Source organism: Durio zibethinus, chromosome 4 (assembly GCF_047325235.1).
Source record: "Durio zibethinus cultivar Kanyao isolate XHJ-2024 chromosome 4, ASM4732523v1, whole genome shotgun sequence".
Taxonomy (NCBI): domain Eukaryota; kingdom Viridiplantae; phylum Streptophyta; class Magnoliopsida; order Malvales; family Malvaceae; genus Durio; species Durio zibethinus.
The window spans coordinates 36,768,082-36,784,192 of record NC_143165.1 but is presented as its reverse complement, the minus strand read 5'-3'; the positions used below and the strand labels follow the sequence as shown (position 1 = coordinate 36,784,192).

At 29.8% G+C, this 16,111-nt stretch overlaps 1 protein-coding gene across 1 annotated transcript; it reads right to left on the bottom strand.

Moving 5' to 3' along the window:
• Window positions 1-13,808: 13,808 nt before the first annotated feature.
• On the bottom strand, window positions 13,809-14,857 carry LOC111288187 (uncharacterized). The gene has a single exon (XM_022878964.2). It carries the CDS (start codon window positions 14,614-14,616, stop codon window positions 13,990-13,992), a length of 627 nt encoding a protein of 208 aa, XP_022734699.2. The 5' UTR covers window positions 14,617-14,857; the 3' UTR covers window positions 13,809-13,989.
• Between the last annotated feature and the right edge of the window lie 1,254 nt (window positions 14,858-16,111).

The following is a 16,111-nucleotide window of genomic DNA, read 5'->3' as shown; positions in this document are numbered from 1 at the left end:
GTCTTACAAGGATTTTGGAATTGGGATTTTATAGGATTTCTTTACTAATTTAAAAAAAAAATGGAAAATATTGTTAAAATATATTAATTTAAATCAACAGATTCTTGCTTTAGTGCGCGGGTATGAAGGAGAGTTTGAAAATATTAAAAAAGAAAAAAAATAAATCCATAAATAAATAAATAACGCTGAATTTCATGATGTTGTGTTTTTAATGAATGCCTTCGGAGACTAAGCCCACTGTGCTCCAAAAGCAAACCACATATATTTATTTTATTTTATTTTATCATTATTATTTCATTTCCATTTTTTTTTTCTGAATAATGATGATTTTAAAAGGAACGTGACGATCTTCGTGACCTAACGCACTCTTATTCACAGCTCATTTTTTTCCATTTAAATTCCTGTTTTTTTTTTTTTAATTTTGGAGGGTTAATTTTATTTTTCAAAATTGAAGTATTTTTTTGAGTTTTGGATAAATTTGATAAATCATGTATTTATATTTTATAAAATATTAAAATTTAAGTATTTATATTATATTTTATATAAAAATTATATGTTATAATTCATGTTAATATAAAAACACAAAATATATTTTTTTAATTTTATTAAATTCACATATAATTATTGTTAAAATATTAAATCGTGTTATTTTCGTATTTTATTTTTATATTTTATTCATATTATGCTTTAAATTGTTAGATTTAATTTTGGAGAAGGGCATTGATGGCATTTTCTTTGCTTTTTATTTAAATGGGTTAGTTGCTTTCATTCATTTTTGTCATTTCTCTTTTGTTTTGTTTATACATGTGAAGTATATAAATAATTCAGATTTTAGAGGGAAAAATCCAAAATCCAAAATGTAAATCAAAATAGGAAACTTCTATTTTGCTTATTGTCCTGGAACATTTAAAGAAAAACAACACAAAGATCTTTTGTCCTTTCGTGAAGAATTAGAGAATGATAATCTTCCAAATGGAATGTTGTTTTGCATGCATTTACCTTTGTCAATGGTAATATTTTAAATTAATTTGATATTAATTTAAAGAATATTATATATTGATTTAGCTAATTATTGGAATTAATTTAGTCATTATTTATATTTATGGTGCTTTTTATTTTGTAACATTTTACCGTGTATAAATAGGCTTTAAGCCTCATTGTAATACACAAATTATTACAATATAATTTTCATCATTTTCTTCTTTTTCATGGTATTAGAGTGATTTTATGGTTTATTCTGAATGTGAATCACTTTAAAATAATTAATATTTGCTTATTTTCATATTTGGTTTATTCTCATTTCTAACTTTATTTTTGCTTCCACGTTTTTTTTTTTTTTTTGGTTTCTCTTCTCATCTTCAATATTCATCTTTTATATCAATACTCATAAATTTCCAAATCTCCATTTCATTTTTTTTTTCAAAAGCTTAATAGCAGGTATTCAATGAGAAAATATACAACCAATTTTAATTTTTTTGATGAAAATAACTATAATAGGTAGACTACAGCTATGTATAGTTATTTAAAGAGAATGAATTATAGCTTGTTATTATTAGAGAATATAAAGCACCAGAAAGTAAAGAAAAAAAATCTGGTGATAAATTTACAGATCGACTAGAGGAATGAGAAAGTAAGAATCATGAAATTCTGACATGGTTCACTAACACCACTGTTTCTTCTATCAATATATATATTAGGTGATTTGAACTTACTAAAGATGCTTGCGATTTTCTTACCACATGGTACAGCTTTACTACCTTTACACATTAATATCATATTTTGATCATTTTATCTAACTTTCGTCAAGAACCAAGTCAATTGATTGATGATTTTCATTCTAAAATGCAACATTTATAGGACATGCTTAAAAATTTTGAGCCAAAATTTAAAGATGAAAGTTATGCCGGTAATTTTATTATTTATCAAAATCAAATTCGTCTTATTCAATTTCTAATGACATTTCAAGATGAATTTAAGAATATTAGGTTTTTACTTTTGCCCCGACATCCCTTACCAATTATGGATAATGCTCTTATAGAATTGATATATGAAAAAATCAGTTGGGAATAAGTCAGACTCATAGTGTTGATATTATTATTGCTGCTATTCTTTAGAAAAGTACTAGCTCTACTTTTCACAAGTCTTGTTCACGATGTAGGAGGACTAATCATCTTGTTCAGAAATGTAGAGTTAAATATCATTATAATGGTAGTCTAATTCATGATCCTTGCACTAATAAAACTGCTACGTCAACAACCATTAACCCAAACACTTTTGAGTCTTTTTTTGAAATCATTACAATCTCCACCACTGATCTTCAAACTTTGTTCAACCAAGTATTATCTTAATCTCATATTCCCGCCATGTCTGTTGTCACATCCAGTAATGCTTGCTTATTTGATACTACCTGTAGAAATCATATGACTACTAACATTTCTTTGTTCAAAAGCAAGATACCTATACCTAATAGTCCAATCATTAAAATAGCAAATGGATCTATCTTGAAAGCTAACCACATTAGTAATATTGAAACCTCAAAACTATATATATTTGACACTTACCTTATTCCTAATCTTGTTTTAAATTTACTTTTTGTTGGCCAACTTTATGACCTTAGTCTTAATTTGTATTTTTCATAATGATATGGTCATATTGTGCAGAATCCTCAAATAGGTCAGAAAGTTAGGATAAAGCGTAAGGTTGGAACACTGTTTAAACTTGAAATTTTGAAAAGTCCACAACATTTGCTTATTGATGCTATATCTCAAACAACCAACTCTTTAGTTTTTTTAGATTTATGGCATTCTAGGCTCGAACATGCATCTATTTCTCAAATAAAATCACTTACTTCCAGTGATGTCTTAGTTAATATTTCTCATAATATTTTTTATTGTTTGTCTTGTTAACTTGGAAAGCAAAGTATTTTACCTTTTAATAAAAGTGATTTTATTTCATCTGCTCATTTTGATTTAGTCTATTCTGATATTTGAGGTTCAGCTCTCACACAAACCTTAGAAGGTTCACGTTTTTTTGTTGTATTTATTGATAATTTCTCTCATTATACTTGGATATATTTATTCAAACAAAAAACTGAACTTTTATCTATTTTTTGTGAATTCAATAACATGATACAAACTCAATTTTCTAAAAAAATAAAAATTTTTAAGTCTGACAATGCTGCTGAATATACATAAATTGAGTTTCATAACTTATTAAAAGATGATGAAACTATTTCTCATAGGTCTTACCTATATACTTCATAATAAAAGGATCAAGCTGAAAGAAAACATTGTCATATTCTTGACACAGTTCATGCCCTTCTCATTACTTCTTTCTTTTTTAAACATTTTTGGGGTAAAGCTACTCTTACTGTTGTTTATACTATTAATCATGTTCTCACACTAGTATTAAGCATACAGTGTCTCTGTGAATGTTTATACAATAAGATACATGATTACCATTCACTCAAAGTTTTTGGATATGCTTGTTTTATTTTACTTTCTACTTATGAAAGGACTAAACTTGAGCCTAGAGCTAGATTGTGTTGTTTTTTAGGTTATGGCATAGAATACAAGGGTATAAATGTTATGATCTAGTGTCTAAATGTCTTCGCATCTCAAGACATATAGTTTTTTTGGAGTATAAAAAGTTCATTAGTGTGTCCTCGTTACATTCATTATGTTCTCTCTATGTATTTTTACAAATTCATCTTTTAATTTTTTTCAAATAAAAAGACTATTATAGGTACTTTTGACTCAAATAGTGATTCATCTTCTTTCACTCCTACTATGTCTGATCTAATTGAGGCTCATATTAATACAATTATCCCTTCACTATTCATACCGCCTCCACTTCATCGCTTTACCCAAGTAAGAGAAACCAACACTCAACTTCATATTTTTCACTATTATTATGCTTTAGTCACATTATATAAACCTCATAACTTTTGTGAAGCTATCTCTAATCCTATATGGTAGCAAGCAATGGCAGATGAGTTTTAGGTTTTTGAGAAAACTCATACTTGAAATATTATTGAATGACATTCTGATAAGTCAGTGATTGATTGTAAGTAAGTTTACAAGATCAATACTAGATTTGATGGATTAGTGAAATGTTATAAAGCTAGTCTTATTGCTTAAGGATTTACATAAGAATATGCCATTGACTATGAAAAAACTTGTTTCAATTGCACATCTTACTTTTATTCATTCACTATTAGCTGTTGCTATAGCTAGAAAGTGGTCAACCTTTCAAATGAATGTTAAAAATACCTTATTAAATGGTGATTTCACTAAAGAAACTATATGAAGTCACTTTCTGGTTCATCTGTACCTTTCAACATGCTCTACCATCTTTAACATGTTTTATATGGTCTTAAACAAATCCCTAGAGCTTGGTTCTCAAAATTTAGTACCACTATTATACAACTTAATTTTACATGTAGTAATCATGATTCTACCCTTTTTATTTGAACCACTGAAAATGGTACTATTTTTCTTTTACTTTATGTGGATGACATGATCATTAGGGTAATGATACAAATGGTATTTAACATCTGAAGACTTTTTTTCATTCTAAATTTGAGAGGAAAGATCTTGTTCATTTGAATTATTTTTTGGATCTTAAAGTCACTAGTGATTCTACTGGCTTACATTTGTCTCAAACAAAGTATGCTTCTGTTCTTATTGCTAGAACAAGTTTAACTGATATTAAGATTGCATCATTACCACTTGAAATGAATTTGAAGCTTTCTCCTTCTAATGGTACACCACTTTCAAACTCTTTTTTGTATCGAACTCTAGTGGGTAGTTTCATATACTTGACAATTACTTGTTTGAACATTGCTTATGCTGTTCATCTAGTTGTCAATTTTTATTTGCTCCTCGATATACTCATTTTGTTATTGTCATTCAAATCCTATGATATGTCAAGGGTACTATGTTCTATGGTTTGCATTTTCTTTTTTAGTTTCTCTTTGGACTTGCATTATTATTGTGATGCTGTTTGGGTAGGGGATCCTATTAATCGTCGTTCTACCACCGGCTACTATTTTTTTTTTCGATTCTTCTATTGATTTTTTGACGAAGTAAAAAATAAACTGTGATGTCTCGCTTTAGTACTGAAGTTGAATATTTAGCTTTTGCAGATGCCACATAAGAACTTTTATGGTTACGATGGCTACTTCAAGATATGGGTACTTCTCATCACTTTAGTACTATTATATTTTGTGATAATTAAAGTGTCATTCAAATAGCTCACAATGATATTTTTCATAAGTGTATTAAACATATTGAAATTGACTGTCACTTCTTTCGTCACCATTTGCTTGCTTAAGCTCTTCGACTTGTTCTTGTTACAAGTGCTAATCTAAAAGTATATATCTTCACCAAATCACATCTATCTGGTTAATTTCTTGTCTAAGTTTTCAAACTTAAGTTGGCTTTGATATTGTTATCTTGAGTTTGTGGGGGGGTATCAATGATATTCTAGTAATATTCTAGTAACATTCTAGATTGATGATATTATTGTAGTAATATTTCAGTAATACTCTAGATTGATTTGATATTGATTTAGAGAATATTAGATATTGATTTACCTAATTATAAGAATTGATTTAGTTATTATTTTTATTTATTATATTTTTTATTTTATAATATTTTATCTTTATATAAATAAGTTTTAAACCTCATTATAATACACAAGTCATTATAATAAATTTTTCATCATTTTCTTCTTTTTCAACCTTGAATCATGTATCATTTAATTAAAGAAGCAACTTGATTTGTATAATAAATAATAATGGCACAAAAATATAAGTTATTGAACTCTGTTGTAATTTTTTTAAAACATATTTATTATATAATCATGCAAACCTAAGTCTTTTATCTATTTTATAATCAACCACCCAAACTTGTTCCTCCGAAAATATTATTATTATACAAAAATTATTTGATATAATGATCCTTCAAAAAATCTATGAATTTTTTATCTGATATAACGAGAAAATAATTATTGATAAATAAAAATATAAATTAGAGTGAAATGATAAAGATTAATTATTGTCCAAAAATATTGCAAAATTTAAGTTTTCCCAAATTGTCATTTACTATTTTTGGTTTTTTTTTTTTTAAATATAATTGACATTTAATGCCTATGTTGATATTCTAACCACTATTAAATTAAAAAATATTTTAGACTTAATTATCTTGAGTTAGATTTTTCGAAATAACTAGTTTTAATATTTCAAAAGGTGGACCATTATATCATCATTGTAATGAATTTTTATCACCGAAATAATCTTGTTCCTTCGAGAACATTATTATTGAATTAATTTTTTTTAAAAAAAGATGTATTTATAAGTAAATTACTAGTAAAATGTTTAAATCATAGTTTTCAGTTTTCACTTGGTGGAATTTCATACTATATTAGAACATTATTAAAAATAGTTTTATGTTTCTTCATAGGAAGCTATAATATTTATTATTGTTATCACTATTTATAAAAATATTGCATAATATATACTACACATATTTTAGACATAGTTTCAATTTTATGTGATAATTTTAAATATAATATATGACATGACATGAAAAAAACATAAATGTTATATAGTTTAAAATTTAGTAAAATTTTTTTATAAGTTCAATAAAAATTTTAAAAAAATTTTGTGTTTAGTATGTCAACACGAATTTGACACGATAATTTTTATATTTTAAAATTGATATCACAAATAATATTTTAATTACAATAAAAAATTTAAATTTTAACAATCTCTAATATAATATTTGATTTATAAATTTATTAATTAATATGATACTTATTAATAACATGATTAATATAAACGATAATACGTGGTAAACCAATAGTTTTATAAATATTATATTAATTAATAAATTTATAATTTAAATATTATATTAAAAATTTTAAAATTTAAATATTATATTAAATATTTCATTATCATTTTAAAAATATTTATAACATTATTGTTATATTTTTTATATATTTAACATAAAAAAAATACAAAACAGATATACTAATCATCCTATTTAACCGACACTAATGTGAGCTAGCAAAACATGACTTCCACTTGAAAACACATGCACGAAACCATGCCAAAATCAAAGTCAATGAAGTGACCCAAACCTAACCATGTTCAACCCTATAAGTTAAAATTTGAACTTTATTAAATTTATTATAAAGTTGAAAAAAGAAATAAAGAAAACAACGTGTGGGCCTGATCTTGGCCAGCCGCCCACTCCCTTATTATTATTAAAATTAGAATCCACAAAATCGATAAACCAAACTTTCTTCGATGAATAATTCATATTTCACTTACTAACAAACCTAGCCCTCTTGTCGGAGTTCAAAGCCTATTGAAAATTCTACAAACTATAACAACTACTATTTGTTTTCGAGAGCCACGTGGACAAAGACATTGCATGACAAGTGGGTCGAAAAAGGGTGATGGGAGCCGGAATTTGGTAATTTATATATTTATATCTTATAAAATATTAAAATTTTATATATTTATATTATATTTTATATAAAAATTATATTTTATATTTTATATTAACATAAAAATATAAAATATATTTTTTAATTTTATTAAATGTATTTATACTTTTTATTAAAATTTTAAATTATATTATTTTAATATTTTTTATTTATATTATTTTTATATCATATAATGAAATTGTGAGATCTACTTAGAAGTGGCTGCAATTTCATTGGTCGTTTTATTGGCACATCTCTCACAAAACACAGATACATCATCAGCTGTCCTATTAGCACCTCATTATAATTTTCAAAAGGAGAAGGCAAAACTCCCTCCCATTATGCCTTAAACTTTGTCAGTTTTCAATCGGCGTTTGATTGGGAGTTGAAACACATCAAACTTTATTCATCTGTCTCGTCTTGGCTCGAACTTTATCTAATTTTCACTTTATAATTTCCCCTTGTTTGTTGTATAATTAAGAAGATATATAATTGTAAAATTCTTGGTGCATGATCGTAACCCTTGACAATTGGTTTTTCGTAAAACATAATTTTAGATCTATGCAGCCAGCAGTTTTCCAGGGTCCCAGAAAACGTGTTAAAAAAGTCCATGGATGAATTAAATAGGTAGAAAAGGAGAGAGATAGCGGCCATGGTTTTATGGGGATGGATTTGAGGAGGAAGAGGGCTGAGGGCCAACCTCAATCCCCACAAGATCACGCTTACAGATTTATTTGTCATCAACTTGGTGAGTAATTGATATTACTAGTATAGTAAAACTCGATCGGCCATAGGGGAATTATTGGTGGTCTCAAGATATTGGCGCAGCTAAAGGCAATTGGGGTCCCTAACGAAGAAGGCTGACTGATAAAATTTTCCATGGCCAACGCCTATGGCCATTGGCCAGCCTTGAAACGACTGTGTTCAAATAACTATAGTTGATTCCTCTAATAACATAAAACTAACAACATAAAAGAAATTAAAGAACTAGATTCATGACAGGATATAGTTAATATAGCATTGTTGATAATTAGTTTATAGGTGATCATCAAGTAAAGGTCGACAAGGGCAATACTATCTCCGAAATCATGCATTTCTATTTCTATTTAATTTCTAGGCAAATAGGGAGATACAAAAACATTAGCACACGATACATAGTTCAAGATGTAATGATAATTTCCACTAATCCTTGATGAAAATCTAAACAAAGATACAAACGAATGATGGGGTAGTGGAGCTTTGGTACAAGAGGCCCAAGTTCCCAAAGAGATTGATACTAGATGAGATGGGGCATTAATTGCTGCTCATTCTTTCTCTCTGCCTTTTCTTTTTCTTTTATTTTTTTCTTTAATAACAGGCAAAACATGGGCCTTTTATAGGCTCCCATTTCTCAACATAAAAGGAAACGTATGAATGATTCACTACTAAATATTCAATGAGCTTATGATAACATGTTTTTTGTTGCTTTGCTTTAGCCTCTTAATAATCTTAAGTAGTGCTTAGCTTTGGAAAAATTAAAGAAACATAAAGCTTTGATGCTTTAATTGTTTGAGTGGTGAACAATTTCAAAAGTTCTAATTCATAGCGTACATTGTTTGATAAATTTTGTTTACTTTGGGGCCATCTTGTCATTAATCAAATTTGGGTACATCTCCTAATGCCTCTTTTGCCTTATACATGGGCGAAAAAAGTTTCACTTTTACTTGCTATTTTTCTAATTGAAAGGGTCTATGATTGAAGCTATTAGAGATTAAGTTTTAATTATTAAAATTAAAAATTCAGAACTCCATTAATAATATAACCTTTTACCAAAACAATAATCAATCCATCTCTTTACTTATCTAAACAATGACAATGAGAAGTACTACTAGTCCAATTATTATGACTTCAAGTAAAGAATTTGGGGTTCTAAAGATTAAATTTTCATTATTTTATGCTATACTATGAATAGGTTAGAATATCAAATATTACTATATATATAGTACTATGAAAAGAAGAAGAAAAACCATTAATCTCATTTGGTTATATTTAGTTTTTTTTTTCTTTTTCCATTCTTTTTTCCCATCTTCTCTAGGTTATGATCATTCTTCCATTTTATACATGTCTGTTATACATTATATGATACACATCTGTTATACATGATGGAATCTATCAAATTGGTTTGATAAAAGTGCATTGAATATTAGCTTTGTTGGTCAAGATATTCTTCAACTTAATATGAAGCATTGGTTAAAATGTAACATAGTCAAGGCTACAATCTTGCTCTTTTTTATTTTTATTTTTTTTTCCCCTTCTTTTTCTTTTCTGTGAAATGACAAATCTTGTTCTTATTGAACCATATTTTTGAGTGGGAGAAAATATTCTTTGATCCCATGTAGGAAAAGGAAACAGTAGAGAGGAAATTAAAGGCCCCAAGCGTGGAACAAAAAGTGGAGCATATGCAGCACTATTTTTATCCATATTTAACTTTATGTGCATGTTGGGGCTCCCTTTGCTTGGGATTCCTACATTTTTGTGGGCACTTTTGTTTGATATATGAGCCACCTTTTCAACACTAGGCCGGATCTTCACTTCACTTCATGCCCTTTCTCCCCCTATCTTTTCTACAAAGCGCGCTTTTGTTAAAGGAAAAGGTTTTGGGAATCCTATGCCCTCTTCACCTCTCCTCCATGTATATTCCTATATCACTTGCTTCTTATGGCTGTAACCCCTTTTTCCCATGGCTAGATTCTTATATGTTATCATCACTCTTGCTTATTTTTCCCTTCGCGAACTTCTTACAAGGATCCGGCAAATCATAATTGATCACTCCAAATTTAGTTTCCAACCTTCAAAGTCTCGTTCGATGAAAACTTGTATTAGAATGACAACGAAGAAATTTTGAAATTTTAAGGTTTTATAGTCAAATTTATCGTTTACGAATTTCATTCAATTTTATATTGATTTGTTTGTTTGAATTGATTATAGATTTTGTCTGTCAAATATATATAATAAAGTATAGGTATAATCTTTTATTGAAAAGCAAAATGATATAATGGCAATGGGACTTTTGCAGCAAAACTATACCTGAATTAAGGGTGGTCAAAAATAGCATTTGACTTAATCATACAGAATACTCTGTGGAGTGTCACATGGAAATTAAATTAGCTGCCCAATAGGGGGCCTTCCTATTAATAATACAGTATATATATACTCTAGAATTCTCATTGCAATTTGAAGGGACAAATGTTTAGTCTCCCAATCATATAATAATCTTTGTACTGTTATATTCAGTAGTTGGTAACACCATAAGTGTTTATGTCTATATATTGGTTTTGTAACAGAAACCTGCAAAGTGGCATCTGGCAAAGGGGAATTGAAGATGAATTTACATTCTGTCATTCTGAGATGGGTCTCACTCTTTAGTTACTTTAAATAAAGATATATGTGTTTATAGAAGAGCTCACCTAACACAAGAGATGCAAAGATTGCAAAGTTTCAAGCCCCTACCCTATATCAAAACTATGACTTGACACCTCTTTCTGATTTCTGATCCCCCCCCTCAGTCCTCAAGCCAATATTCTTCTGCCTCCTTTGTTTCTGCTTTTTCTCCTGATGACTATATAAACAAATAGCAACTGAAAAAGAAGTTTGGGTGATGACTGCTTAAACTTGGTCAAAAGTATACTCCTCTCCCTTGATGAATTGATAACCCCAGCTTCACAGTTTCTCTCTTTTTTTTATATGCCTTGAGAATGAGAGGTTGGGCCATTTTCTTCCTTTTCTTTAACTCTGCCCGAGTGAAGTAGGGATCACTACATTGATAACCAAAAAGCATGGGGCTAGGCAACTATGTATAATATAACCAAAGTATGGCTAGTTGCAGCAATCAAAATCCTACCACTCCAACCATTTAACTTTCTCCATACACAGACTGAAAATTTTATTTTGTCATCATTATACTTTCTGTCACTATTAGTATTGTTAATGCATATATGATGTTGACAGGAAATAAATTAAGTTGGTTGATGGTCCTAATTTGCTTTTTTATTGTAGATAGCAGTAGTCTCCTCTATCAATGTTAAATTACAGATATTGAACATTTAAGATGTATTTCAAAGATTTAAAGACAAAGGATTATGATTTAATTACCCTCTAGTTTGATAATATGACAAAAATGAAAAAGAAATAGAAATTAAGAAAGATATTATCCCTTCCAAAAAATCTCATGATTGTGTTGAGAAACTTCTATGAAGCTCTCTTCCAAGCTTCAGTTTATCAAAGTCTGTCTCCTAAATGCTGTACATTTATACCCTCTAGCTCTAAAGCCTTCATTTGTACACTTGAAATTGTTAGTGAAATATTATATCAGAATAGAAATTTGAGTAGAATTTTAGTATTATATTAGGATGCTTGTACAGGCAAGCTTACCCTGTGAGTCTGGTGCTGGTCTCAATGGATGAGGAAAAATTAATTGTCCTTCTCTTACATGATTGCTTACTTGTTCATAGTGAACTTTTTTCACATTATCTGTCAGATTCTAATGAGTAAATCCCATTGGTTCCCTACCACATATATCATTGAAACAGCAAGGATGTTTTGATTGGGCTTTTCAAAGGTTTTTAACTGAAGTTCATGTCTGTCAAATAAGCTGTCAAATAAATTCACTTTCAAAGCCTTACGGGGACACCATTCACCACTCAATGACATAAACAAGTTGGGGGGGGGGAGCTTGTTTTGAAGGCCACATTTTCCTGCACTCACCTGCTTGATTTCAATATGAAGCTTAACTGGAATGGAGCCAGGGTCGAACCCCATGTGTCATTTGTCATGATAACTGTGTCCCTGGGCTCCTTTTTGTTTCACTGAGATGCATATGGGCCAGCATTGGTCTAATCAAGTCTAATCCTTAGACTACTTTGTTGCTCTCTTTAGATTCAAAACCAGTACACATATGGGCCTATCTACTCCTTTTCTCTTTGGGCTTTATACTTGTTCAACCCAAATCAAGTCAACACTTTGACCTTCTTGATTTAGCATATAATATATGCTATAAATTCAAGGTTAAGAAATTAATTATGGTAAGTTAAAGGTTTATTAGAAGTCCAAATAGAGTAGAGACATACACAAGGGAAGGAAGTCTCTCAATTGTGGCACAAAATGACCTTTTATTTGAAAAACAAAGGCCTAATTGTTGTTAAAAGAACCAAATAAATCACTGCATATTCCTGTGCCTCAATTGTTGTTGTTGTTATGACCCATCAACAATTGAGAAATACCACTAATCAATATTTTTCTTGTCACCATTCTCCTCTCATAAAAGTGAGATCCATCTTTAATTTGTATAGGATTCCTTCACATGGGGTTTCAAGTTCAACTTTGTTGGCAGGGCTGGTCAAGTTGAAGGTGGAAATTGGAGATTTTTGTCAAATTTTAATGAAGGGGACTGCAATAAAACACAGGATATCAACATAATTCTGTTGTTTTTGCACATGGTGGGTACAAGTATAACCCAAAATCAGCTAAAAAGAATAAACAAATGCCGGTTACTCTAATAATAACGTATTGGATGGGGGGATGCTGATCAAGATGGATGATCAACCATCCAACCCAATATTAGAAAAACAATTTTGCATTTTCAAAAACTACATTCCCATTGCAAGAAAATATTGAAAAGTTGTTGAAAACCATTTGATTATCCTTTCATTAGATGAAACATTGCAAAACCTCCAAGTCATATATATTGTTAATTCCAGTCTCTAACAAAGACAGCAATTCAATTGGCTATATGCTTCAAGATGGCCTATTGCTGGAAGCACAAGTTATACAGACAACTCTTGCAATCACTAATTCAAAGTGAGATTTTAATTCAGTGACAATCCTCAAAGTTTCTGATGGTCCTGAAGATGAAGATTCTTATAGACAATAAAGAGCATCTGAAATAATTATTCAGAATTATGCATGCTCAATTTCATGTCAAAGACCGATTTCCTCATTTTTTTTCTTCATTCAATCAACAGTGCAATGCAACAAATTTCAATTGCTGAAAAATGCTATGCAGCAAGGCTAACTAAAACTTGCAAATTTCAACTACACCTTTGCCTTTCCTTGACTCTATAAAGCAAGGAAGTTATCTGCAAGTGAACTACTGATGATGAAGGCAATAAATAAGGACCTGATGCAAAATGGGAATCTTTTCTAACCAGCGACATGAATTCTTTATGATTAATGTTACTACTTCTCATTGGGATTTTCCTTTTTCTTTTCTTTTTTTTTTTTTTTTGGCAAAAATTAAGAAATAGTAGTAGTATTTTGCCATCAGCTAGTGAAATGACTTGTAGCAAAGAACCCCAGAAATGTACACACATAATTAAAAGAAAATTAAAACAAATACATTTTTAGCTTCAACTTAAATTATCTTGGCAATAAAACTATAAATTAATGTAACACCAACATTCTATCAAAATCAAACAAAACACAAAAATTTACATATGACAAGAAAAAAGGAAACTTAACCTAAAACCCTTTGGGTCCAGTTTCCTTCAAAACAACAGGCTTCTCAGCCATAGAGATACAGTACTTTGCAATCTCTCTAAACCTAGCCACACTCCGAAGATCAGCCTTTGTTCCATCTTTCAAGGTAATGATAACATCACCCCACTCACCTATGAAACGTGGCACCACTTGGACATCCTTAATTACCTTGTAAGAGAAGTCACTCCTATCCTGACCCGTCAGCCCTGAAATAACCGTCACCCGCAGGTTGGTGAACCTGTACCTCAGGAAAAAGGCCCTTGAAACTGCGGCTAGAGTCAAAGGCAGCCACAGAAGAGTGAAACCCAGAAGTAGATTAGCTACAAGGTCACCGTAGTGGGCTCCACCATCAAAGAAGATGGTTTCTTCTTTGGGGTTTTTGGAGAAGGGTTTGGAGGGAGTGCTCGTAGTGGTAGGTTGGTTAGTTGGGGAAGAGACGTGGAGTTTGGTGGACTGTCTGTTGTTTTTGGATATGGATTTGAAGTGGAGGTTAGGTAAAGGAAGTTTGGAAGAGAGGTGGACGAACTGGTGGGTTTTGGAAGCGGAGGGGGTGTCGGTGGCGGTGGCGGTGGCGGTGGCCGCCGGTGAAAGAAGAGAGGTGGAGGCCATGAAGGTTTATCGATTTGAGATGGAGAGGGAAACGAGAGGTCGTTCAGTTTCAGTTGAGCCGTTGTCGGTCATGTATTGCCACGTGGCTTGTAGTTTTCATTTTCGTAATTTTATTTATTTTTCCTTAGATTATCACCATTCGCATTTTTTTTTCCCCTTTGGCTAATATCTTAAAATTTCATACAATTAATTTTCCTTTCTCTTGAAGATGAAAGGCGAAGTAGAGATGTTCACGTGTCAAGTTGAGTTGAGTTCGGTTCAAATTTATTTTTTATATTAATAATTTATATATTTGATCTAATTTGATCTAATTTAATATTTTGAATCTTAAGTTGTTTTTAATTTTATTCAAATTAAAAACATAAATTTTAAACTCATTCAGTAAATTTAATTTACATAATAAAAAATTTAAAAATTTATTTTGTAAAATATAAAATATAAAAATAAAAATTTACATATATATTTATATAATTATAATATTTTAATTATATATTATATTCGAATTTTAATTTTTTTTAAAATCTAACTTAAAATTTAAATAAGCTTCAAAATTATGTTCAATTCTATTTAATAAAATTTAAAATTTTAATTCAAATTCTCTTAAAATTTAGATGAATCTTTGGACTTGAATGAATAATTTGATCATTGAACAGGCCTTATCAGCGGATGAAAAAAAAAAGAAAAAAAATTGGGAACAAAAGAAAAGATTTTGATATTTATAGAAGATAATGGTTTTGGGCCAAATATTGGGCCATTAATAGTGAGAAACAAAGTAAGAAAAAGAAACTGGGCTGAACATTGCATCCACCACCAGCAGGTTGGATTATCGAGGCCTCATTGCAACTATAGGCTCTGGTTGGGTTGTGGGCAGGCTAGGTCGGCTTTTGCCCGGTGCAAATAAGCAAATGCATTTTGATTCTATGTTCATTTATTGTCCTTGTCCTGCCAATATAATAAATTTATAATTAACATTTTAATGGTGAAGAAATCCCTCATTGCTTCAACGTGAGTTCTCCCAAATACAAAAATGTGAAAAATCATTATCTAAACATGAGATCAAATGCATGAAACAAGAATTAATCGGTATCAACCTGGATTCTTTATTTTAAAAAAAAAAATTGTTTGTCGTGTATGAATTGAGCAATAGCTAGACAAAACTTTCCAAATCTAGTTGTTTCGATTGATAAACTCAAAAGTTGGTCCTTAAAATATTGTTTTTGGCCGTTGACAAAACCTAAATTCATGTTACAAAACATTATAGAAGAAAATAAAATCACTTACAAACATTAAGAAATGCAATAATTAATTAATTCATGATCATTTATGCTATTGCTGCTCACATGTTATCTTCAATCCTCTTCTTCTGTCCTTTCATGTTCTGATAGATCCTTGCTCAAAGGAATTAAACTAGCATGCACGTGGCCGCCAAACAAGCTCTATCTCAACTAGCAATTTCTTCATAATTTTGGCACTAAAACTTTTTAAAACCATGAAT

Excerpts from the sequence above, each read along its gene's own strand:
- LOC111288187 (XM_022878964.2), bottom strand. The coding sequence starts at position 14,616 with ATGGCCTCCACCTCTCTTCTTTCACCGGCGGCCACCGCCACCGCCACC.